The following is a 24264-nucleotide window of genomic DNA, read 5'->3' as shown; positions in this document are numbered from 1 at the left end:
ACTTACCGTGCTCCCTCCAGCCCCCCATCGGGATTGCCTGGGTCTCTGGGGGATCACTGAGAAGCTGGATAAAGAGAGCTGACACTGTCGTCTCGGCTCACTAACGCCTCACCGTTTTACAGGTGAGGAGACTGAGGCCCAGAGAAGGAAGTCACGTGCTGAGGTCACCGACTAATCAGTGGCTGAGCTGGGCTCGAACCAAGATCTCTTGAGCTGTGAGGCCTCTGCTTTTCCTGTGGCATGGAAAGGGGCTTCTCCCACCTGGGAAGGGGGATCCCGTTGTATTGGAGAGGCAGGGGATTAAAGATGGACTGAGAGAGGTTAGGGTCCCAGAAACCAAGGGACAATCCCTGCCCTGGAGAGAACAGGCCTCAAGGGCGGGGATGGGGCAGGGGCAGTGGATAAGGGGTCTACCCAGGGCTTCTTGGGTTCCCTCCTTTGGTCCCTGGGGACCCAGGGCTGTGGCACTTGCCCCGGGCTAGAGGGTCGGCCAGGCCCTGTGTGGTGCCCACTGCTCCCTCCCCTGCACTGCGGGGGACCCTTGCCCATCCCTCTAGCTCATCTGGACCTCTCTTAATGGCTCCTGCTGTCTTTCCAGGCTGTGTCCTCCCGTGTCAGGGGCACATCCCAGAGCCCAGGGCCTGCGTGGGCTGTATCCACGGTTACTGAATAGGGCCAAACAGGCATGTATTGGCAGGGGCTGGTGGCTCATTTCAGGAAAGTCCCTTCAGCAAGAGGATTCTCTCCCTACCGGGGCTCAGGGCAGTTGAAGAAAGGAATGTTGTTTTATGTTGTAGTGTCTCTGAGATGACCTGGCTTCCTGAACCAGTTCCCTCTGAAGAGCTCCTCCTGTCCGCCCCAACAAGAGGCCAGCTGGAGAGCAAGCAAACATCGAGTGCAGCAGGAGACTATAAGGTTAGACAACAAGAAGGACTTCCTGGCAGGGGAGAGCAATGCTTGCTTGGTTAGAGCTGCCGTTCAGTAGAATGGGCTGCTTTGGATTGCAGTGCGGTCGCTGGAGTTGCAAACAGCACAGCCAGAGATCAAGGTCAAGTGGAAGAAAGCTGGGAAAGGTTCAGTCTGGCTGGTGAGGGGTGGAGAGGGTGGAGGGAGGCAGGGGCCACCGTGGTGCAGGGCTGAGGTGCCCTGCAGGGAGCTGATCCTGGGGCCGATGGTGGGAGGAGCTGTGTGGCAGGGTGGGACACGGTGGGGACAGCAGGAGACACTGAGAAGGTGGCATGGCCAGGAGCTGTAGGCTGACTGTGAGGAGTGGGGAGGGGGCGTTGGGCTGCAGGATGGGAGGTGCCTTGGCTCCAGTGGGAGCACTGAGGAGCAGCAGGTGGGGGAACGAGCTGGGTGGGAGGGGCTGCAGCTTCCCAGCAGAGACAGGGTCTGGGAGGCGACTGGACTTGAAGTCCTGGGCTTGGGGGAGAGGCCGGGCTGGAGAGGTGGGGAGGGGGGATCCAAGAGAGGGAATAACTAAGGACACTTGGGAGTAGCTGGCGTCACCTGGTGAGAAGAGAATCCTGAACAGACCCTCAGAACAGAAATTTCTCCAAGGAGGCTGACCCGAGAGGTGGGAGGAGAGTGGGGCAGGCGGTCAGGAGGGAGAAACCGGTGGGTGCCAAGACCAGGTCGGCCCCACAGGCTGAGGGGCTTGAAGACTTGGGGCTGATGTCTAGCGACGTCCACGAGGTGGAGCAGCCCAGGAGGCCTAGGTGGGAGGAGGAGGAGGCAGCGGTGGCGGGGAGGGGAGGGAGGGGTTGGGCCTCTGTCCACAGCATTAGTGCTGGTTGGAGGGATGAGGAGGGTGCGGAGCCAGCCAGGCCGCCCTCCCGTTCCCACAGCAGCCGAGCAGAGCTGGCTGCCATGGCGCTGGCCAGGCCTGGGACCCCGGACCCCCAGGCCCTGGCTTCTGTCCTGCTGCTGCCGTTGCTGCTCTGGGCCCCTGCCCTTTCCCTCCTGACTGGTGAGTTGGGGCCCATGTCTGGGAGGGGGGCCTGAGAGAGGGTCTGTCCCGCAAGGCAGACACCCCAAGCCTTGGCTGCTGGGTCGGCGGGTGGGCTGGTCCGCGTGGGTGCAGGCCTGAGCTGTGGGGTGCACAGGAGTGCGCGGCTGTGGGCCCCCAGACTCTGTGGGGGCTCCACGGAGGTAAGTGTGCTCTGAGACTTGGGCTGTTTCATGTTGAGGGTGGTTGTAAGTTTCAGGGTTGGGGGATCGGGGGCTGGGCGTGATTTGAGGGAGCTGATGTGGGTGAGGGATGGGGTGCGTGTTTTGGGAGGTGCTGTGTTGCGTCCTGTAAAGGACTGGGGGTTGGGGCTGGGGGACTTCTGGGTTTCTAGGGGCTCAGTTTGGGGAGTTGCAGGTGGCGTGGGCCTCACCCCAGGGCCTGTTCTGAGTCGCATGCTGGGTTGTGGGGCACAGGTTGTGGGTGTGTTAGAGTTGGGAGGTGGATGAGCTGTCTGGGGTGAGCCGTGAGTTGTGTCCGAGGAGTTGGGTATGGCGAGCTGTGTCCCAGCACGTGCTGTGGGGTGTAAGTTGTGCAGAGTTGAACTGGGTCTTTGCTCTCAACCTGAGGGATGTGGGATGGGCACAGCAGACCCCAACTCAGGGGACTGAGTGGAGAAGCGGGAGGGAGACGCAGGGAGCTGGGTGCCTGCCCGCACCCCTCCATTTGTGTGGTAGCCCTGCCTGTGCTGGGGGCTGCTGGGGATGCTCCGGGTCCCTGTGGGGTGGCTGGGGATTTGAGAACATGTGTGTGTCCCCTGCTGCCCCCTCCCCAGCATTCTAAGGCCAATCTGAAAGGGCTCCCTGAAGCCAGACCCCGTTCGCCAAGCCCTTTTTGCTTTTGTCCAAGTTCTCGGAGCCTGGAATTCCTCCTGGGGGGTCCAAGGGAAGCCTTGGTGTTAGTCACTATAGTTACAGGGGCTGGGCCTGGGAAGTCCCCTGCCCCCACCACCGCAGGCTGGGGAGGGAGCCAAGGAGGGCCTGGGCTCTCAGGCGAGGGGAGTCCTCCCTGCCCCGGAGCTCCACAGGCTGCAGGGTGTGGGGGCCAAGCGTCTCCCAGTCCCACCTGGGGACCTTCATGTTTCCCGCACTCACAAAGCTTTCATTTCCTATCCTGTCTATGGGGCCCTAGGGAGGATGAGGACCCCGTTTTGCAGTGAAGGAAACCAAGGCTCAGAGAGGGACGGGGACTTATGAGCTGGGTTCTGCTGGCAGGCGACTTGGGCTCCGTAGAGGGGCGGGGCATGGTGGCGAGGGGCGGGGTGGCTGCTCCTCTCTGTTCTCTGCATACAAAGCACGTGAGATCCCGGGTCTGTGGATCGGGGCTCTGTCCCCTGCCCTGTAATGCTCACATACCCACACTCCACACACCTGTGTGGCACACCGAAGGGCACACAGCGCCACAGGGACAGGTGCCACAGACACATGTGGATCTACCAGCACATGCACCTACACACATGTGCATATGGCATGTGCCTGCACACCAATGTGCACACCCCAACACGCTTGTGTGGACATGTGTGCATTCACACTCAGTGTGCACTCGCAGGGGACCTGGAGGCACAGAGTGGATGGACGCTGTAGGGGGTCTGGACACTGGTGTGTACACTCGCCCCATCAGGCCTGCTGGGGTGCCCAGGGGCGGCCTTTCCTCTGCCATTTCTGTGCTGGGAGCCCCATCCCTGGGGATCCCTAAAAGTTGGTGGGGGACACTGCAGGCATGACCATTTCCACACACTGGCACTCTAGCCTGCCTGCCGAGAGGGAAGGGACGGGGGATTTTTGTCACTTGAAAACCAATTTCCATCCTGGAGGGGATGGGGGCTTCTGGAGGCCATGGGCCTCTGGCTTTGCTCCCCACCCCTTCCAGGCCCTGAGCTGGGCCCCTCCATCCTGGGCCCAATTTGCCACAAAGGCCCGGCTGGTTGCCATGGAGAGGACCAAGCATCTTGGAGTACAATGGGACACGTTGGGCTCTCATATCCACCCTCCCTTCCCCGAACACCCAGGGAGCCCGGCAGACAAAGGGGCAGTGAGTCCAGGCCCCAAGTCCGGCCCCTCCTCCAGCCAGAAGGGGGTGGGGGCCTGCGGGACAGAAGCAGAGATGGAGCAGAAAGCCACACATATTCAACCCAATGTCAGGATCCTTTGGACAGTGGGTGTCTGCCTCAAGTAAAGAATTGTTGATGAATAAGATCAGCCACTCCATGGCAGGCACTGTGCTATTATTAACAAGGTCTAATTTAATTCTCCCAACAGCCCATGAAGTCAGCTCTGATACCCTCAGTTTACAGAGGAGGTAAACGAGGCCCAGAGATGGCCAGTCCCAGAGCCAGGCAGCCCCAGAGCCAGTGCTGGGATTTCACAGTACGCTGTGCTACTAGCCTAGGCAAAGTCACGTCTCTTCTCTGTCTCTACAAAACGGGGACAGACTGGCTCACTCCAAGCGCTGGTACAAGGATTCGAAGAGAATGCAGTGAGTGGTTCCCCACCCCAGGTTTTGGCATGGAACCCCCAATTTCAAGGGAAATTTTAGATGGAAGCCCATGAATAGTTAAAATTGTTAAAAGTGGCCTGTTTTGGTGGCAGGTGGGGAACCCCACCTGCTCTGTCTCGCCCTCTCTTCAGGAGGTAACTCCCTGGAACTGTGCTCTGAGCCCAAACTCAAGGGTTCGTCAGTGCCAGGCACAGGGTGGGCGCTCCGTCCCTGACGGCTATTGTTGCAATTACTGTTATCAAAATTATGTCTTTTAACCTCAGAAGGTAAACATTTTTGAAAAAGAGTATTCCAAATTATTCTGCCCAAAAGAGAATTTCACCCTTTCCTGATGACTGAGTGTCTGCAGGCCTCATGGTTATTCAGCCCCACCCTCGTGGGGGTAGAGCCTTGGGGCCCAGGGATATTAGATGAACAATTTCTTCCCCTATGCTAGAAGTTCCCACACCTTATGAGATCTTAGGTCGCTTCTTAGAAATATTCTGTCTCTTGATTTGTTGGGACAGGAAGCTTCCCCAGTAAATGCTTCTCTGTGTGTGTGTGTGTGTGTGTGTTTTAAGAAAGGGTCTCATCCTGTTGCCCTGGCTGCAGTGCAGTGGCGAAATCATAGCTCACTGTAGCCTCAACATCCTGGGCTCAAGCCATCCTCCCACCTCAGCCTCCCAAGCAGCTGGGACTACAGGGACCCACCCCATGCTTGGCTCATTTTGTTTTGTTTTCGTAGCGCCAGCATCTTACTATGTTTGCACAGGCTGATCTTGAGCTCCTGGCCTGAAGTGATCCTCCCACCTCGGCTTCGCAAAGTGCTGGGATTACAGGTGTGAGCCACTGCACCTGGCTTCAGTAAAACACTCCTCATCAGTTGTTGGCTGTTATAAACAGGCCCATTCTAAGTGCATGAAAAGTAGGAATTACTAATGAGTGAGGCCGGAGACACAGTGGGATTGCTGACAGCTGGGTTCTGGATAGACGGGGAAGGTTGCCCGCTCTGCCCAGGCTGATACTGGAAGCTGTATTCCTGTGAGAATCTTTAGAGATTTTTTTCCCGGGTCAGGCAGCTGTAATGTACTAAAGTGACAATACGTGGGTGGCAATTTAGGGTTTGTAAAGTGGAAACATGCACTGGGAGATGTGGACCTCTGGGAGATCAGACGCTGATCTGATTCTTCGTCTTGACCTGGGCAAAATTATCAACCTCTTTGAGTTACAAAAACAAATTTTCTTAATGGAACACACCTTTTCTGGTCTGAATCAAGTATAACAATGTAATAATAGATGCACAGGCCAAAGCACATAATACACACTCAGTAAACAGCTGGGTCCTCCTGCCCCTCCCCAGGACAGGGCAGCAGGTCGAAGGGGAGGGGTGGGCATCAGTTAATCCCTCCCTGCCAGGTCGGCCCAGGCAGCCTGAGGTCAGGAGGGATTTGTAAAGATAAGCACAGGCCCCTCGTTGCCCTGGCAACAGGCCCCGCCCATCCAGCCTGGCCCGGGGACAGCCCCTCCTCCGCCCTGCTGCCCTCCACACCCCGCCCCTCCTTGCCTCTCCTATCTGGCCTGGGCTATCATCGTGGCCTCCTAGGCTCACTCCTGGAAGACAGAGACAACCTGAGGTCAGCGGTTCCCACATCTAAAAAGTGAAAGGAATCCCCCAGGAGCAGGTTGCAATGCAGATTCTCAGGCTCAGGGCCCAGTGGTTCTAAATTTGGGGTCTGGAGTGGGTTCTAGGAATCTGTATTCTTAATGTGGGCCCCAGTGATTCCGGGAAGCTTGGAGTGAGGCCCTGGGTTTGGATTCCAGCCTCCCTCGGGCTGTGGACTGTGAGGCTGCTTCGAGTCTCCCTTTCCCGAGCTGTAAAACGGGGATCATAGTCCTATCCACCTCGGAGGGTAAATGCCAAGATCAACCAAGATGACACAAGAAAGACGGCTGTCCCTCCCAGGCAGGACTGTGGCACTATTGCATGCCTCCCAGGACGGGCAGCTCCTTCCCTTCCTGCCGGGCTCTGACTGGAGAAATTCCTTCCTCCCATGGGGTTGGACTCTGTCTCCCGGGCTCTGTCACTTAGAGCCCATCTGCTCCCACAGTCCTGGGAAGATCCCTTGTGACAAGGCACCTCCCCCGCCCCCCAGGATCCTTTCCCCGGTGCTGCCTTGCCAGCGTGGTTCCGGCTGCTCTGAGATAGGGGGCACAGCTTCGGATTGGATTGGGTGGGGGTTCCTTGCACTGCACAGGTGAGGGACAGTGCTCTGTGGGGATTGAGGGGCCTGTTGGCACAGGTGCTGGCAGCCGGGGCCCTTTACCACGGGTTATGAGTGCTGCGCCCTCCTGAGCAGTGCTGGCCACACCCAGTCCCAGGGCTGTGCCCCGCATCAGCTTGGTGAATCCTTTCAACACCTCCACGAGATGGGCACTTTTTGCACCCCAGATACAAACTAGGACTGCCCGATGCCCCAAACCTGTGCCCTTTCCTGAGGGAGCTGGAAGGATGCGCGTCAGGCCATAGGACAGCCCTGCCTGGAATGCGGATGACGCCTGAGAGGCTGCCAGCCTTATCTGGGGGGCTTCATCAGAGTGGGGGAGGGAAGGGTGCAGGGTCTGAGCTGTTCTGGGGTCTGGTGAGTGTCTAGATGACAATCTGGGTGGGGGAGGGGCACCTCTGGGAGCTCCAGGTGGGGGTGGGGGGAGGAATGGAGGCTGTGTCTTCTGGCGGCCCCCCTCCCCCATCCCTTACAGAGTTCTCACCAAAAGCAGCCCTTGACTGCGGTGCTGAGGGGTTGAATAGTTCAGCATTTGATGAGGGGATTCTATTATCATCCAATTTTCAGACTGGGAGACGGAGGCGCTGCAGGAGAAATGACTTACCCAGGGTCTCATAGCTAGGAACTTTCTGAGCTGAAATGGAACCCAGGTCTGTTTCACTTCAAAGCCCAAGTTCTCACCGGGGCATTGTGGTGACAAGGCTCTCAGGAAGGCAGGAGGAGAGGAAGTGGGGGGGATGAGGATCTCTGGGCGTGGCTTCCAAGCCAGCTGGTGACCCTCTGTTAGAGCTCCGGTGCTGGAAGCATCACGATGGCCAGGGGCAGGTGTCCGTGAGCCATCTCAATACCTGCTCTGTACCACGTGACCTTGGCCAGGCCGGCCACTCAGGTGTTTGCTGATGGGGGATGAAATGAGGGCCAGGGACCCTCTAGAAGTTCCTAGGCCAGTGGCTGGCAGGGGGTGGGTAGTGAGGTGGAGAAGGGGTAGGAATGAGACCAGCGGAGCACACGATCCCTGCCTTTGAAGTTGTCCACCCGTCCTCCCGAGGTTGAGGTCGGGCCCATCTCCAGTTTCACCCGGGGATGGAGTTACCAGACCCCTGGCAGAAGAGGTGGAGGGGGCAGTGGGAGGAGCCTCACCCTCTTGGGCCTCCTTGGATGGATGGGGCCTGCAGGAGGGAGACCCCTCCCCACGTGGAGCTGAAATAATCCGGATAGACCTTGAAGCCTGTCCCAGCGAACACTAACTTGCTGTGTGAAGTGGACAGGGCCGGGCAGGCTCAGCAAGCCTTCACTTTCTTTCCTGGGCTTCCTTTTGCTGTCTGGTGCAATGGGCATGACAGACACTGCCTCAAAGGGGGACTGCAGGGACAAGACAGTGGAGGGAAGCTCACAGGGGTCAGGGAGCCTCTGCTCGCTAATCCTGCCCAGAAGCCAGGCATCCTTGGTGCTATTCCTCTGCTATATAGGCTCTCCTGAAACCGTTCCCAGTTCTGGGTGTGGATGTGTGCAGCTTATTGGGACCTGACTTGAAGACCCCTGGGTTTCTGTCCATACTGTGCATGGAGAGACCCATGTTGCTTTTGGGGTCTGGGGTGGGCCTGAGAGGGTGGGGAGGAGATTGTCTTTATAACCTCTGCCCAGCCAGTTTCTTCTTTCTACAGGGACGGTGCCTTCAGAGCCCCCCAGTGCCTGTGCCTCAGACCCGTGCGCTCCAGGGACCGAGTGCCAGGCTACCGAGAGTGGTGGCTATATCTGTGGGCCCATGGAGCCCTGGGGCTGTGCCACCCAGCCATGCCACCACGGCGCTCTGTGTGTGCCCCAGGGTTCAGATCCCATCGGCTTCCGCTGCTACTGCGTGCCGGGTTTCCAGGGCCCACGCTGCGAGCTGGACATCGATGAGTGTGCATCCCGGCCGTGCCACCATGGGGCCACCTGCCGCAACCTGGCCGATCGCTACGAGTGCCATTGCCCCCTTGGCTATGCAGGTAACAGCCTGGGCTGCCCTGGGAGGAGGTCTGTAATGCAGATCGCATCAGCTGCTCAGAGTGTAAACATCATGGCTTCAGCTTTGACTTTCGTGTAGGGACGCCCCCAGGCATCCGGGCAGCTCTAGGGTATATCCACTTGGTCTGACTACAGAATTGATGCTTTGCAGGCTTACCTGGCAGCTCTGGGTTGAGAGTATGTGCGGGTGCTGGCATGGTGTGTGGCACATCTCAGGCGCTCGATAAATGTGATTTCAGTCCAGCCTAGAGTTCAGTTTGGCCGTGGGGGTGGAGATACCCCTCGGACATCTCCGGCAGTGTGAACTAGCCTGGCGTGGCTTTAATGAGGATGCCCCCATAGTCTTTCTAGCACTTCAGGCCTGTGCCAAGCTGTGCCAAGCTGTCATGTAGATACTGTCTACATGACAGTCACCATCAGCTCATCTGAACACTCCTGATGTGGTCTGGAGTGCAATGTGGACCCCTGGCCTCTGGGTCTCCCCCAGAGTTCTAGCATAGACACATACAAGGTCTCGTTCAAACTGTAGTGTTGACGTACCCCAGGGATCGCTGCCGTCTGGAGTGGGATAATATATACGTAAGTGCTCGGAAAAGTGACTGGCACTGAGGGTGCCTCCTCCAGAGTGTGGCCAGTCCCAGGCCCATCCACGATCTGAGCCGAGAGCATCCTGGAGCAGCGGCTTCCTAGAGAGGCCTGAAGGTGGGAAGGAGGGCACAGCTGGGGACAGGTCTGGGAGCGAGGCTGAGTCCAGGGCAGAGTCTGAGTCTGCAGTGTAGATGCTCTGGATCCTACTTCAATCCTGAATTCAGACAACTGTACTCTGAGGGCAGAGGGCAGTTTGAAGTCACTTCAGAGCAAGGGGTACAGATTGGGGGGCTGGGTTGCAGGGCAGGGGGCCTACAGCGAAGAGATGGCAGCTGATGAAGAGAGATTGGGGAAGCCGGTTCCACACATCTTTCTCATCGTTCCAGTGTCTCAGCGTCTGGGTGTATTAGTTTACATGCCAGTGCAGGTCACATCCATCCATGTGTCTCCTAGTTCCAAGTTCTGTTTTGCATCCGTAAAGATTTGCCAGTACCTGGGGGTGTCTGCAGTCTGAGTGCATGTGTGTGGCCAGTGGGTTGTGCGGGCAGTGGGTTGTGCACCCGGATGTGTAGCACTCGCACACTTAGGGTGACTCTTCCTGGGTAAGCTGTGGATGTGAGTGGGGGCAGCATCTGCCGTGACTCATTCTCTCCTCTTTCCATTCCAAGCCGGGTGGGGGAGTTGGGATTTCCAGACAAGGCCTGGCTCCCCCTGGCACAGAGGGTGGGAGTGGGGATGGGGAGGGAGGAGGGAAGGGTCATGGGAAGGTGGGGCCGTGTTTTGTGCTCAATGAACTGAGAAGGGGGAGGGTTCCAGCTGGAGTCAGCTGGGCCTCTGGCCCCCCCTTGACCAAACCCACTTAGGGGGCAGGGCCTACTGGAGTCTACAGTGACACGTGAGTCCAGGATGATCTCAGGCAGTGTATCTGAAACCCTGGGACTCCCCGTCTCCCTTCCTCTTCACTCTCACCCTGGGAGAGCCACTCAACTGTCTTGATTCGCCCAGGATTGTGAGGGTTCCCGGGACTTGGTACTTTCAGTTCTAAAACCAGGACAGTGCAGGGACACTGGGAAGAGTGATTACTGTACTCAAGCATCTCCTGCCTCTCTGGGGTCTGAAAGCCACCAGAGTGGGCCTTCTAAAAAGTAGGTAGGGCCAGGTGCGGTGGCTCACGCCTGTAATCCCAACACTTTGGGAGGCCGAGGTAGGTGGATCACTTGAGGCCAGGAGTTGGAGACCAGCCTGGCCAACATTGCGAAACCCCTTCTTTACAAAAAAAATACAAAAATTAGCCAGGTGAGGGTGGCATGCACGTGTAATCCCAGCTACTCTGCAGGCTGAGGCGTGAGAATCGCTTGAACCCAGTGGGCAGAGATTGCAGTGGGCTAAGATTGTGCCACTGCACTCCAGCCTGGGCGACGGAGTGAGACTCTGTCTCAAAAAAAACTAAAATGTAGGTGGGACCAAGTCACTTACCTGTCTGAAACTTTCAGGATCGACCCAGAGGTTACCTGGTCCCCAAGGCGCTGACACCTCCCACCCGACTCACCTCCTCCACCCTCTCCCTTGCTTCCAACCCTCCAAGCACCCCGCCTAGGGCATCATGGCCCTGCCCCGAGCGGAACTTGCCTCCTGCTGCAGTCTCTGGAATCCAACTGCTGCCCACAGTCCCCTATCTGAATCCTTCAAAAGCCTCTTCTAGGAAGCCTTCCCTGAACAGAGCAGACCCAGGCTATTGCTTTCCCAAGACCCAACCCCTTTCCTTGTTGAACTTAGCAACATCAAAACCCAGCTCATTTACGTAGTTACTGGCTGAATCACCCCCCCACCCCTCGCCATGTCCTGGCCTAGACTGCTGTGAGCCCCATGAGGGCAGGGCTGTCCGTCTCGTTTCTCTCCCTGCGGTTGCTGGCGTGACCCGCCCCCCACTCCCCACCCCCCAAACCCCACCCCCCAACCACCACCACCACCACCCGGCTCTGAATGAATGAATCCACTAGTCTCTAACTCTGGAGCAGGCCTGGCGCGACCTCTTCTGCCCTGCTCTGGGTGTCCATCCTGCACCCTGTGTGTCCTGTGCCCTGTCCAGGCGTGACCTGCGAGACGGAGGTGGACGAGTGCGCCTCAGCGCCCTGCCTGCACGGGGGCTCGTGCCTGGACGGCGTGGGCTCCTTCCGCTGTGTGTGCGCGCCGGGCTACGGGGGAACCCGTTGCCAGCTGGATCTCGACGAGTGCCAGAGCCAGCCGTGTGCGCACGGGGGCACGTGCCACGACCTGGTCAACGGGTGAGCGAGCAGCGGGGCAGGCGGCCGGGGTGCCGGGTGCCCGAGGGCGGGGAGGCCAGGCGCGGGGCAGAAGCGCTCAGCTCCGCCGGCGCGCCCTCCCCAGGTTCCGGTGCGACTGCGCGGGCACTGGCTACGAGGGCATGCACTGCGAGCAGGAGGTGCTGGAGTGCGCATCGGCGCCCTGCGCGCACAACGCGTCCTGCCTCGAGGGCCTCGGGAGCTTCCGCTGCCTCTGTTGGCCAGGTGTGTGCGTGCAGGTGCGCGGCCTGGGGTGGAGGGGTAGTTGTGTGCGTGTGCGGCCTGGGGCGGTGGGGCAGGTGTGTGGCTGTGCGCGAGTGCCCGCTGGGTCCTCGGGACCAGAGTGTGTGTGTGATTGCAACCTGTCGGAGCCTCAGTTTCCTGATCTACAAAATAGGGCTGATCGTAGCGCCTGCTCCTGGGGTTGCTGCTGGGAGCTCGAAAGTGCGACCCCTGGGAAGCCCTTGGGAAGGGCCTGACAGCTTCAAAGCGCTCGGTAATTAACGCTAGTAATAGTAGTAAGACTAGGCCGGGCGCAGTGGCTCACGCCTGTAATCCCAGCACTTTGGGAGGCTGAGGCGGGCAGATCATGAGGTCAGGAGTTCGAGACCAGCTTGGCTAACATTGTGAAACCCTGTCTCCACTAAAAATATGATAATTAGTCGAGCATGGTGGCATGTGCCTGTAGTCCCAGCTACTCGGGAAGCTGAGGCAGGAGAATCGCTTGAACCCAGGAGGTGGAGGTGAGCGGAGATCATGCCACTGCACTCCAGCCTGGGCAACAGAGCGAGATTCTGTCTCAAAAAAAAAAAAAAAATTAGTAGTAAGACTGGTAATAGTAGCAATAGTCTACTGCTGCTGAAGGCTGCCATGGTCATCTGTGCTGCCCTCAGTGCGTCCCTCCCTCGCCATTCGTGGCTTATTCCGAGCTGCGGTCCCTTGCTGGCCCTGGCTAGCCTGGTCATAGTGAAGAGGTGCTGCCCGGCAACCCCGTGAGACCTGATGCCCGCGTGTGTGTGCCCCCAGGCTACAGCGGCGAGCTGTGCGAGGTGGACGAGGATGAGTGTGCATCAAGCCCCTGCCAGCATGGGGGCCGATGCCTGCAGCGCTCTGACCTGGCCCTCTACGGGGGTGTCCAGGCTGCCTTCCCTGGTGTCTTCAGCTTCCTCCATGCTGCGGGCTTCCTGTGCCACTGCCCTCCTGGCTTCGAGGGTGAGCCCCTGCTGGGGAAGCAGTCAGCCCACATCCAGATGCCCAGGGAGGGATCTTGTGCCCCCCACCCCACCCCACCCCACACCCGAGTCTGCCCTCTCTCTTGCTAGAGTCTCAGTTTCTCTAGCTATAGAATGGACACTATCAGCCCCTGCCTGGCTCTGAGGGTGCAGGTGGGACCTACAGCTGGGCCTCTTACAGGAGCTGACTGCGGTGTGGAGGTGGACGAGTGTGCCTCACGGCCATGCCTCAACAGAGGCCGCTGCCAGGACCTGCCCAATGGCTTCCAGTGTCACTGCCCAGATGGCTACACAGGTGTCTGGGGTGGGGTGGGCCCTGGGACCATCAGAATTGGTGGTCCTCGGGTGAGAAGGTCCCTTCTGTCTGGATGTGTGGATTGATGGGGTCAAGGAGATCAGGGAGGCGGTGGGTATGGGGGCCCAGGTGGCCGCTGAGGGTGGCTGAACTAGGACTCGCTTTGGAGGTGAGACGGGCTCGGGAGTGTAGTCCCGGCAGCTGGGGCCACAGTGGGCTGAGGTTGTCAGGGAGAACGTGTGGAGGGATGGTCTTCAGGAAAGATGGAGGTGGTTCAGCCAGGACAGAGAAGGAAAGGGGGGCTATTGCAGAGAGTTAGGGGGCAGCATCTGTAGAAGGATGACTCTGACTTTGGGGAGCTGGGGCCTGTCAGGCAGGAGTTGGGGGTTCAGAAAGTCTGCCCCTGCCTTGGGTATATGCAGATGCACAGACATAGGACACCGGTGAGCCCAGGGAACTCCACCTCCAACACTGAATGTCCCTGCCCGCTCTGGAATGCCTGCGACACCTCCCTCACACCCGCCCACATTCCTGCTGGGGCACACTGCCTCCTCTCCCTGGCAGTCTCCTGGGCACCGGCTCCTCCACCAGGGGAAAGAGATGGTGGTCACATCTCCCCATCTCTCACTCACCTGAAGATGGTGGCACTCAGTGTCCCCCAGCCCTGGATGGCCAACACTCCTGGGGGTCCTGAAGGCCCATCCACTGTCTTCATGGACCGAGGTTCCCCAAGTCCTGCTCCAAGAGCCATGGGCTCCTGGGCGCCTGGCACACCGTGGGCCCACACAGCACGGCTGGCCTCTGGGAAGCATTTGCTCTGTATTTTGTTTTTTCCTTGCCGCAGCCCCATGAGGCAGGGGTTTAAAACCCCATCTTACAGCTGAGAGGATGGGGGGGTGTCATCCCCCAGGTTCACCAGTATCAGCAGGAACCCGGCTCCTCTCCCAGTTGAGCTCAGCTGTTGGGTGACAGGGAGGGCAGACCTCTGAGGTCAGAGCCAGGGAGGGGGGACCCTAGCTGCAAGGCCGGGCTCTTTGCCCATCCTCCCTCCCTTTAGGCCGTGCTGGGCATGGGGGAGGCCAGTGCCTGGCATTCCTGAGCAGGCTCTGAAGGAGGTAGCTGGGCCAGGCAGGGAGCTCTGCCCCCTCCCCACTTCCCCAGCCTCAGTGCCCGCCCACCACTCTCAACCTGTCTGGAGGGTCTGGCAATGGAGCCGGGGGCTCTGTGGACCTTCCTGGGCCACCTGTGGCTCCTGGCAGGTATGGAGGAATGTGGGCCCTGGGCAGGGGGAGGTTGGTGGGTGGTGGTTCCTAGGAGGAGGCTGTGGTGTTTGTGAGCTGATCGGGGCTGGGCTTCAAACCCTGGTGACTTCTCTGGGCCTGGGTTCCTCCAGCTGGGATGTGGCTCTGGCTGAGCTACAGCGGGCTGTGGCTTCTGGACCCAAGCTGGGGCCTGAGCACCTGAAGGGATCCCTGGAGGCAGGATGAGGCAGCCCCTTCACAGCCAGTGTTGGGGCCCTGGGGCAGAGGGACTGAGGGGTTAGAGCCTGGGGGTGCCACTCAGAGTGCCTCGGGTGCGTGCACTACCCCACCAGCTCCTCCATTTCATCACTCTGTGCATAAAAGCCATGCCAGGCCCTTTGCTGGGCACTAAGGACATATATTCAGGTCCCTGAAGATCTCAGCTGAGTAAACAGATACTTTTAATATAGAGTTCTGGGGAGCTGTGCCTGGGACTGCAGAGTGACACAGTAGTTTGAGGTTGAGAGTTAAGGAAAGCCTCTGGGCCCTTTGAGTTTGGGCTTTGCAGGATGAGTAGGAGTTTGAAAGGAAGGGTAAGGGAGAATGAGGCATTCCAAGCAGACAGAACAGTATGAGCAAAGCCCCAGAGTGAGGACTTTCCAGGAAATGCTTGGAGGAATGGGAAGTTCAAGATTTGTGGGAAGCAGGATTGAGGCTTGAGAGCCTGGTAGGACCCAGCCCATGACAGTGTCTTAAATGTCAGGGTGAGTGACTGGACCTTAAGCGGCAGAGGAACCCGGCCTGGTGATGCTTTAGAAATGGACCTCTGGCTACTGGTGGAGATGGATGGGAGAGGGCTTCTGAAGGCTGGCGAACTGGGGGATGCGGGACGGTAGCCCAGACAGCTGGTAAGGCAGGAGATGGGGAGTGGGAGAAAGGCGGCATTGGAGAATGTTTAGGAGATTAAATCTACAGGGCCTGGACACTCACCAGACATGGGAAGGGAAGGGGCATCTTGGCTTCTGGCCTACAGGGGACTTGCAGGGACCATGAGAAATGCTTTGGGAATTGGTTTAGCTGATAGGTACTGAGGTCCTCATCACGACAGGCATGTAAGCCCGGGGTCAATACTGTGGTTCTGGCCCCAGACGTTACTGAGCCTTGGCTTGGTGTCTCCCAAAGGGCCGACATGTGAGGAAGATGTGGATGAATGCCTGTCGGATCCCTGCCTGCACGGCGGAACCTGCAGTGACACTGTGGCAGGCTATATCTGCAGGTGCCCAGAGACCTGGGGTGGGCGCGACTGTTCTGTGCAGCTCACTGGCTGCCAGGGCCACACCTGCCCACTGGCTGCCACCTGCATCCCTATCTTCGAGTCTGGGGTCCACAGTTATGTCTGCCACTGCCCACCTGGCACCCATGGACCTTTCTGTGGCCAGAATACCACCTTCTCTGTGATGGCTGGGAGCCCCATTCAGGCATCAGTGCCAGCTGGTGGCCCCCTGGGTCTGGCACTGAGGTTTCGCACCACGCTGCCCGCTGGGACCTTGGCCATTCGCAATGACACCAAGGAAAGCTTGGAGCTGGCATTGGTGGCAGCCACACTTCAGGCCACATTCTGGAGCCACGGCACCACTGTGCTTGTCCTGAGACTGCCGGACCTGGCCCTAAACGATGGCCATTGGCACCAGGTAGAGGTTGTGCTCCACCTAGCGACCCTGGAGCTACGGCTCTGGCATGAGGGCTGCTCTGCCCAGCTCTGTGTGGCCTCTGGTCCTGTGGCCCTGGCTTCCATGGCTTCAGCAACTCTGCTGCCTGCCGGGATCTCCTCTGCCCAGCTGGGGGACGTGACCTTTGCAGGCTGCCTCCAGGACGTGCATGTGGATGGCCACCTCCTGCTGCCTGAGGATCTCGGTGAGAATGTCCTCCTGGGCTGTGAGCGCCGAGAGCAGTGCCAGCCTCTGCCTTGTGTCCATGGAGGGTCCTGTGTGGATCTGTGGACTCATTTCCGTTGCGACTGTCCCCGGCCCCATAGGGGTCCCACGTGTGCTGATGGTGAGGAATAAGCCAGGTGGGAAGGCAGCACCTGAGATCTGGCTCCCTCAGCCTGCAGGCCTCACACCTGGCACCTTCTCTCCCTGCAGAGATTCCTGCTGTCACCTTTGGCTTGGGAGGTGCCCCAAGCTCTGCCTCCTTTCTGCTCCAAGAGCTGCCAGGTCCCAACCTCACAGTGTCTTTCCTTCTCCGCACTCGGGAGCCCGCTGGCCTGTTGCTCCAGTTTGCCAATGACTCCGCAGCTGGCCTGACAGTATTCCTGAGCGAGGGTCGGATCCGGGCTGAGGCGCCGGGCAGTCCTGCTGTAGTGCTCCCTGGGCGCTGGGATGATGGGCTCCGTCACCTGGTGACGCTCAGCTTCGGGCCTGACCAGCTGCAGGACCTGGGGCAGCACATGCACGTGGGTGGGAGGCTCCTTGCTGCTGACAGCCAGCCCTGGGGTGGGCCCTTCCGAGGCTGCCTCCAAGACCTGCGACTCGATGGCCGCCACCTCCCCTTCTTTCCTCTGCCACTGGATAATTCAAGCCAGCCCAGCGAGCTCAGCGGCAGGCAGTCCTGGAACCTCACTGCGGGCTGCATCTCCGAGGACATGTGCAGTGTAAGTGTCCGGTGCGGGGGGGCGGGGGTCCTTTTTCCAGGATCTGTTCTGTGTCACTGGGGCTTAGTGTGTCCTTTTGCTGATGAGGAAACTGAGGCCCAGGAGGTGAAGTGACCTGCCCAGGGTCCTACTACAGGAGGGTGGCAGGGCAGACTTACATCCATTTCTTCAGCCCAGCTGCTCCTACCCTCTGGCGGTCCCCGTGCCTCCCCCAGCTAGTCCTGGTCTGAGAGAGACACCCTGACCGAGATAGAGGGCTGCCTGAGCCTTTCTGCAGGAGGTACTTGGGGAATGGGACACCCTTTTGATCATGAACAGAATGCCACCAGCCCTGGAGTTGGAACAGCTAGGGCATGAACTCTGGTTCCTCTCTTTACTGGCTGGGTGACTCAGGCAAGTGGCTTTGCGTCACTGAGCCTCAGTTTTCTCATCTGTAAAATGGGGATGCTAGCGACTTCCTCTCCAGTCGTTTGTGAGGAGATACTGTGTCTGTAGTAGGTGCTCAGTGAAGAAGCACTGCGACGCCAGTTATGGTGGGTGATGCTCACTGCAGTCCTGAGCCAACCCCTGCGCTGCCTCTCCCACAGCCTCACCCCTGTTTCAATGGTGGGACTTGCCTCGTCACCTGGAATGACTTCCACTGTACCTGCCCTGCCAATTTCACAGGGCCTACGTGTGCCCAGCAGCTGTGGTGTCCTGGCCAGCCCTGTCTCCCACCTGCCACGTGTGAGGAGGTCCCTGATGGCTTTGTGTGTGAGTGTGTGTCCTGGGCAGCTCCCGTGCTGGGTGCTGGACACCCGAACTGGTTAGATCCCATCTGCACTCTCAGGGCTTGTAGGATACTGGTGGACCAGGCATGCCAAGCCCCAGGGCAGTGTGGTGGGGCCACCACATGTAGAGGGACAGGGTTTCTGGAGAAGGTGAGCCTGTACTGGGCTTCAAGGCCAGACTCTGAGCCACAGGGGGAAGGACATTTTATGGAGGGGCATAGCATGTGCCAAGTCCCTGAGGTCTGCAAGGACAGCGGAAGTGCAAGGGGGCGAGCAGGAACATGGTGGGAAAGTTGGTAGGGGCTTTGAGGACAGCCAGCTAGGTGGCTCTGACTTTATCCCAAGGACAGCGGGGAGCCTCTGGAGGGTTTTAAGCAGGAAAGGGGCATGACCAGATCTGCATTTTACAAAGATGACTGGCTGCAGTGAAGGGCGAGCCTCGGCCATGAGGTGGGGCAGCTTCACGGAGAAGGGAAGGGGCCAGATTCTGCCAGGAGTTGCTGTTGCCTGGCCTGTGACCTGGAGGGTCGCCTAGGCATTGCGCCCCCACCCCCCAGCCCTGGCGGGGAACTGCTCCTCCATGGGTAGGAAATATATTGGGGGTAGAAGTGAGGGTGGTGGGGGGCGGCTGCAATTTCCAGGATTAGATGATAGGTGGGTGCATGTGCCCCACCCCAAGTTAGTGGCTGTCTGCTACTCGCTGGGGGAAGTGGGGAGGTGGCATTTCTGGAGAAGGCTCCGTGGGCCATTCCCTGAGGCTCCTTCTCTCTGCAGGTGTGGCGGAGGCCACGTTCCGCGAGGGTCCCCCCGCCGCGTTCATTGGCCACAACGCGTCGTCAGGGCGCTCGCTCGGGGGCCTGTCGCTGGCCTTTCGCACGCGGGACTCCGAGGCCTGGCTGCTGCGTGCCGCGGCTGGCGCCCTGGAAGGCGTGTGGCTGGCGGTGCGCAATGGCTCACTGGCAGGAGGCGTGCGCGGAGGCCACGGCCTGCCCGGCGCTGTGCTGCCCATACCTGGGCCGCGCGTGGCCGATGGTGCCTGGCACCGCGTGCGCCTGGCCATGGAGCGCCCGGCGGCCGCCACCTCGCGCTGGTTGCTGTGGCTGGATGGTGTGGCCACCCCAGTGGTGCTGCGCGGCCTGGCCAGTGACCTGGGCTTCCTGCAGGGCCCAGGTGCTGCGCGCATCCTGTTGGCTGAGAACTTCACCGGCTGCTTGGGCCGCGTGGCGCTGGGCGGCCTGCCCCTGCCCTTGGCGCAGCCCCGGCCCGGCGCCGCCCCCGGCGCCCGAGAGCACTTCGTGGCTTGGCCTGGGACGCCGGCCCCGGCCCCGATCCTTGGCTGCCGCGGCGCGCCTGTGTGTGCGCCCTCGCCCTGTCTGCATGGCGGTGCCTGCCGTGACCTCTTTGACGCCTTCGCCTGCGCCTGCGGCCCGGGCTGGGAGGGCCCGCGCTGCGAAGCCCACGTCGACCCCTGTCACTCCGCGCCCTGCGCCCGTGGCCGCTGTCACACGCACCCCGACGGCCGCTTCGAGTGCCGCTGCCCTCCCGGCTTTGGGGGCCCGCGCTGCAGGTGGGACGGCTGGGCAGGGGCGAGGGCTACGAATGCCCCCTGGGGCTGTGGTGCGGCAGAGAAGTCTGCCAGGTCTGTGGATGAGTCGCTTCCCTTCCCTGGTCCTCATGTCCTTATCTGTGACATGAGGAGGACAGTTTAATTTGATAAACTTCCTGATAAAACACAGATCAAAACATACCCAGTTAGCCTGGAATTTCAGATAAACAGCGCTGTGGTCTGGGGCTGGGAGCCGCCTGCCGTTTTACACGGAGGTTCATCCCTATTGGTCGCTGGTTGGGGTGGAGGGAGGGGGTCAGGCTTTGGCGCTTCCCTTATTCATCTCGCAGTGGCTCTCCCTGGAGCCCAGCATGTGGAAGGGGATCTGGCTGTGGCCTGACCCCTTCCTCTCCCCTCAAGGAATGTCCAGGCGTTGTGTTTAGGAGCTGCTTTTGTTCAGAGTCCTTACACTTTGTTGTCCTCAGGGTCCTCTGAGACTCTGGAAAGCGAGTGACAGCCCCGTGTCCCTTCCCTCCCACCAGGGACCTCAATCCCATGACCGATAGAGGGCCCTGAATTCCATACGTGAGAACACAGGCTCAGGTGGCCCATGGTCACAGCGCTGGGGAGGGCAGGTCCCAGGCGTCCTGCACCCACTCCAGCCTCTGCTCTCTCCCCAGGTTGCCTGTCCCATCCAAGGAGTGCAGCCTGAATGTCACCTGCCTCAATGGCAGCCCGTGTGAGGGTGGCTCTCCCGCTGCCAACTGCAGTTGCCTGGAGGGTCTTGCTGGCCAGAGGTGGGTCTGGGCGCCTGGGAACTGTGAGGGGGTCCAATGAGTGTGGAGGGCTGTTCCTCCAGCCAGGGTGGGGCGGGGGTCCTCGCCCACCTTCTCACCCCTCCCTGGTATCACAGTCACCATTGTCACTTGAGTTTCCTTCCATGATCCCCAAGACCATCCTCTGTGATACAGACTGCTGTTGGGCAGTGGTTGCCTGGTGGCAGTTCTGGAAACCCAGCCTCAGCCCGCCTGTGGGAGACTGTAAAAGTGCAGATTCTGGGCCCTGCAGACAGTGGCGTCAGCTCCTGGGGCACCTGCCTTCACACAGGCTCCCCTGTCACCCTAATGGGATGATAATCCTTCTCAGTGACGGCTGCTCAGGTGGTCACCTGGCAGGGCCCAGCTGGGCAGGAGCAGCGCATGGGGACAGTGGATGGATAAGCTCTGATGCTTGCGGAAGAGGGGGTGGGCAGCAGAGCAGCTCGGAGCACAAGAGGCAGCCATGGGGGATGCCGCTTTCTCAGCCCCCCTCCCTCTCCAGGTGTCAGGTCCCCACTCTCCCATGTGAAGCCAACCCCTGCTTGAATGGGGGCACCTGCCGGGCAGCTGGAGGGGTGTCTGAATGTATCTGCAATGCCAGATTCTCCGGCCAGTTCTGTGAAGTGGCGGTGAGTGTTGTCAGGGGTGAGGGACCATGGACGTGGCCTGCTGGGCCCTTGGCGAGATGCTGCTGGGGAGAGAGTGCGGCACCATGGGGCTGTTCCTGGGCCACTCTGTCATGGGGTGGGGCAGTGAGAGGAGCCTCAGGTCCCTTCTACAGCCCCCACGCAGGAGGTATTTCCACTGCGGGGAGAGCTTTGGGGGCTGTCACCGTCTATTGACTAGAGTACAAAGCTCCTGGCTGGGTCAGGGGCTTCCCCAGAGTGCCCAGGGCAGTGGCAGTGAGGACAGATGGTCTCTGCCAACCCAACCAGGACTCAGTGCCAAGAGGACGTTGGTGTTTTGGGATTTAGGTTGGTGAATCCAGGAGACTCATCTCCAGGGTTTCTGAGTCAGTGTCCTGAGTAGGAAGAGTTGGAGTCTGCACCGGAGCAGGCTTGGCCCACTGTGCAGGCTGGCCCCAACCCCAGGGGGCTCAGCCCAGGACAAGCCTGGACAGACGAAGGCGGCAGGCGCTGGAGCTGTGAACCTCTCCGCCACACCCCTTCCTGGGGCGGGGTAGGGGGAGTGGGTGCTGGCGAGGGAGAGGCTTGGAAGGGAAGTCTGGGGAGCAGCCTTGATCTCCACAGGCTTCTGGCAGACTGGGTCATAAACCACAAATCCCCTCCGCTTACCGGGAATGTTTCCTTTCAAGTTGAACTTTTACACCTCTGGTTTCCCCACCCAGCCACCTCCCAGGGCAGGGGGAGGAAATGGCTTTACAGCTCCTCCCTCAAAATGTGCAGGGGTGGAGGCTGGCAGGACCCTGTCAGGACCAGAGCAACTTTCCGCTCTAGTTTTAGGACCCAGGTCACAGTGGGCTGAGAAGCCTGGAGGTACAGAGGGAGGCTGGTGAGTCGCAGAGCCCGTGCCTCTGGAATCCTCGCATCCTGGGACTTCAGAGTCCCAGGCATGTAGAGGCTTTGATGGGGAATCCTGGGAGCCTGTGACTGGAGACAGCAAGGGGGTTTGCTGGGCTCCCCGAAGCCTGGGCGGAGGCTCGCAGGGACAAGCTGTCACAACAGCCCCTCGGCCCCCCTGCCACCCCGCCCCCGCAGGCGGACCCCAGTGGATTCTGACCTTGCTATTGTGGCAGGGGGCCGCTCAGCCAGCCCCTGCTCCTGCTGTGCCTCATCAGACCCTTGTAGGCTTCTGTGAAACCCACGCACCCTGCTTAGCTCCTGCCGGGTGTTCAATAAACGCCCATCTCTGTCCTTCTAGCCAGAACTCTTTTGTTGTATAGGACTCCCCGAGCAGTGGCTCTGACAGGTGGTTTCCTGGCACTTGCCTGCACACCCCTGGGGCTGCGTCTTCACCGCTCCCAGGGCAGCCTGCTCCCAGCTCTGATTTTCTCTGAGCAGGTCCTTGTGCTGCGCTCTCTGTTCTCTGAGGGCCCCGGAGTCCTCCCCTTCTCTGCGGTCTTAGGCCTCCGTGTTGTGTCTCTTGCAGAAGGGCCTGCCCCTGCCGCTGCCATTCCCACTGCTGGAGGTGGCCGTGCCTGCAGCCTGTGCCTGCCTCCTCCTCCTCCTCCTGGGCCTCCTTTCAGGGATCCTGGCAGCCCGAAAGCGCCGCCAGTCTGAGGGCACCTACAGCCCAAGCCAGCAAGAGGTGGCTGGGGCCCGGCTGGAGATGGACAGTGTCCTCAAGGTGCCACCGGAGGAGAGACTCATCTAGGCCAGCCTGGCTGCCGGCACCAGCACCTGGAGGTCCTGAATGGTTTCTACCCAGAGACCCAAGGAAGCTGCTTCCAGGGCTTGGGACATTGCTGTGGAAGTGTCCCCTTGGCTGGCAGCCTCTGCCTCTGCCCCATCGTGGATGGAGGACGAGGGGAGCAACTCAGGGAAACAGAGGCCTAGAGAGGCTGTGGACTTCTCCATCCCACCCTCGGGGTTCCGCCTCGGCAGGTGTATGGCTGTGCGTGGGAGGGCACACGTGGGTTCACATAGTGTGTTCAGGAGTGTGTGTATCTGGAGGAGTGTGTGTGTGTGTGTGTGTGTGTACCTGGGCCCGTGTTAGTCTGCAGATGCTAGTGTGAGTGTGCCCTGACATGGCTCCAGGGCGTGTCTGCTGCGTTTGCTGTGTGTCTGTGACTGTGATGGGTGTGTGATCCCAGGAGGTGGCGGCTGCACCATGGGGTGAACCATTACAGTCCTAGGGCAGGGGCGGCCCAAGGCTGCATGTTCTCCAGGAGGCCAGGCCGGGGTTGCCCAGGCACCTCCTTCCCCGCTTCTGGGGGCCGCTCCTTCTGTGGAGGCAGCTGGGAAGTCAGGAAAGACCACTAGCCGAGGCTGAGTGGGCTTCTGGCTCCTAGAACAAATGTCCCTTCAGGCAGGTCTGTCTGCCACAAGCCAGAGCCAGTCATGCGAGGGAACCACAGACCCAGCCGCCCGCTCAGCCGGAGCAGCCTGAGGGAGCAGAGGAGGGGCTGCCTTGAGCTTCCCACCCTGCTGTGGTCATTTGTCAAAGGGGGAAGGCACCCACTGCCTACCTCACAGGGCTGTTGTGAGGATCAGCGAGGACGGCAGTGGGGAAAGAATCTGGGAGTCGTCAACTGCCGTCTGATGGGAAGGACCGTCTGGGTGTCCTTCTGGGATGAGGATGACAGAGCAACCCTTCTCCTGCCTCGAACCCCCCCAGCTTACCTGACCACCTCTGGTTCTCTAGCTCCGGTCCTCCCTAGCAGCCTGGTGAGCTCACTCCTTCCCCTGATGACTGGTTGCCTCTACACAGACTCGCGAGAGGACTCGAAGGAAGCCCTCTGAGTTGTCTGCTGCGTACAGGGGCTCAGTGAACACTGGCGCTGCCTCTGAGTCGGGGCTGGGCCTGCAGAGGCCGACTCAGAGGAGACTCTGCTGCTTGCTCCCAGCCCCTTCCCCGGTGATGCCCATCACACTGTGACCTCCCATCCCTGAAGCGCACCTGCCTGAGGGCCTGGCCTCCTTCCAGCTTTATGGACCTGGAGATGTGCCCTTTCGTCCTTCCTGCTTCCCAGGCCAGGAGATCCGTTTACACTTTTGGGTCGACAGTCGGCTTTTCCGTTCGGTTTTGGCGGGTCCCAGAGGCATGGGTGTCCAGTCCAAGGTGGGGAGCCACGTGAAAACTTGGGGGACTGGGACGTGGGACTGGGAAGTCAGCAGAGGCTGGGATCGAGAGGGTCCTGAACACCAGGCTCAGGGGCTTGCTTGGTCCTTATTCTGCGGGAGGTGGGACCACCTTTCCCTGAACTTTCTCTACAACCCTTGGGAAAGTGGGGAGGAGGCAGCTGGTTCCAGGGTCAGTTTACCGAGTTAAGAGATTTGGAAAACCTGTGTCAGCTGTAACTCCTAGGACATTTTATGTGGAACCCAACATGCAGATGAAAGCTGGCTGTCCCCTGTCCTCTTCCG

General features: G+C 59.8%; 1 protein-coding gene across 4 annotated transcripts; it reads left to right on the top strand.

Annotated features, from left to right (window-relative positions):
- The first annotated feature begins 837 nt into the window (after positions 1–837).
- On the top strand, positions 838–24242 carry CRB2 (crumbs cell polarity complex component 2). 4 transcript variants are annotated; one of them, XM_055271154.2, is made up of 13 exons: positions 838–915; positions 8430–8753; positions 11450–11645; positions 11749–11888; positions 12690–12875; positions 13077–13190; positions 15614–16486; positions 16576–17084; positions 17672–17837; positions 18629–19421; positions 20081–20197; positions 20721–20847; positions 22328–24242. In XM_055271154.2, exons 2-13 carry the CDS (start codon positions 8531–8533, stop codon positions 22550–22552), a joined length of 3669 nt encoding a protein of 1222 aa, XP_055127129.1. In that variant the 5' UTR covers positions 838–915; positions 8430–8530; the 3' UTR covers positions 22553–24242. The 4 variants fall into 4 exon arrangements, with proteins under 4 accessions (XP_055127129.1, XP_055127127.1, XP_055127130.1 ...); XM_055271152.2 differs by lacking the exon at positions 838–915 and adding an exon at positions 1793–1969; XM_055271155.2 differs by lacking the exon at positions 838–915 and adding an exon at positions 1793–1969 and having other exon boundaries at positions 21676–22413.
- Positions 24243–24264: the final 22 nt, after the last annotated feature.

Source organism: Symphalangus syndactylus, chromosome 3, assembly GCF_028878055.3.
Source record: "Symphalangus syndactylus isolate Jambi chromosome 3, NHGRI_mSymSyn1-v2.1_pri, whole genome shotgun sequence".
Classification (NCBI taxonomy): Eukaryota; Metazoa; Chordata; class Mammalia; order Primates; family Hylobatidae; genus Symphalangus; species Symphalangus syndactylus.
The sequence above is the reverse complement of the archived record's forward strand: the minus strand, read 5'-3'. Positions and strand labels throughout refer to the sequence as shown.

What these genes read in the sequence shown, in the direction of transcription:
- CRB2 (XM_055271152.2), top strand. Translation starts at nt 1,870, where the DNA reads ATGGCGCTGGCCAGGCCTGGGACCCCGGACCCCCAGGCCCTGGCTTCT. An exon ending in TTTGGGGGCCCGCGCTGCAG is followed by an intron (nt 19,422 to 20,080) that starts GTGGGACGGCTG and finishes CTCTCTCCCCAG; the next exon opens with GTTGCCTGTCCCATCCAAGG. An exon ending in GCCAGTTCTGTGAAGTGGCG is followed by an intron (nt 20,848 to 22,327) that starts GTGAGTGTTGTC and finishes TGTCTCTTGCAG; the next exon opens with AAGGGCCTGCCCCTGCCGCT.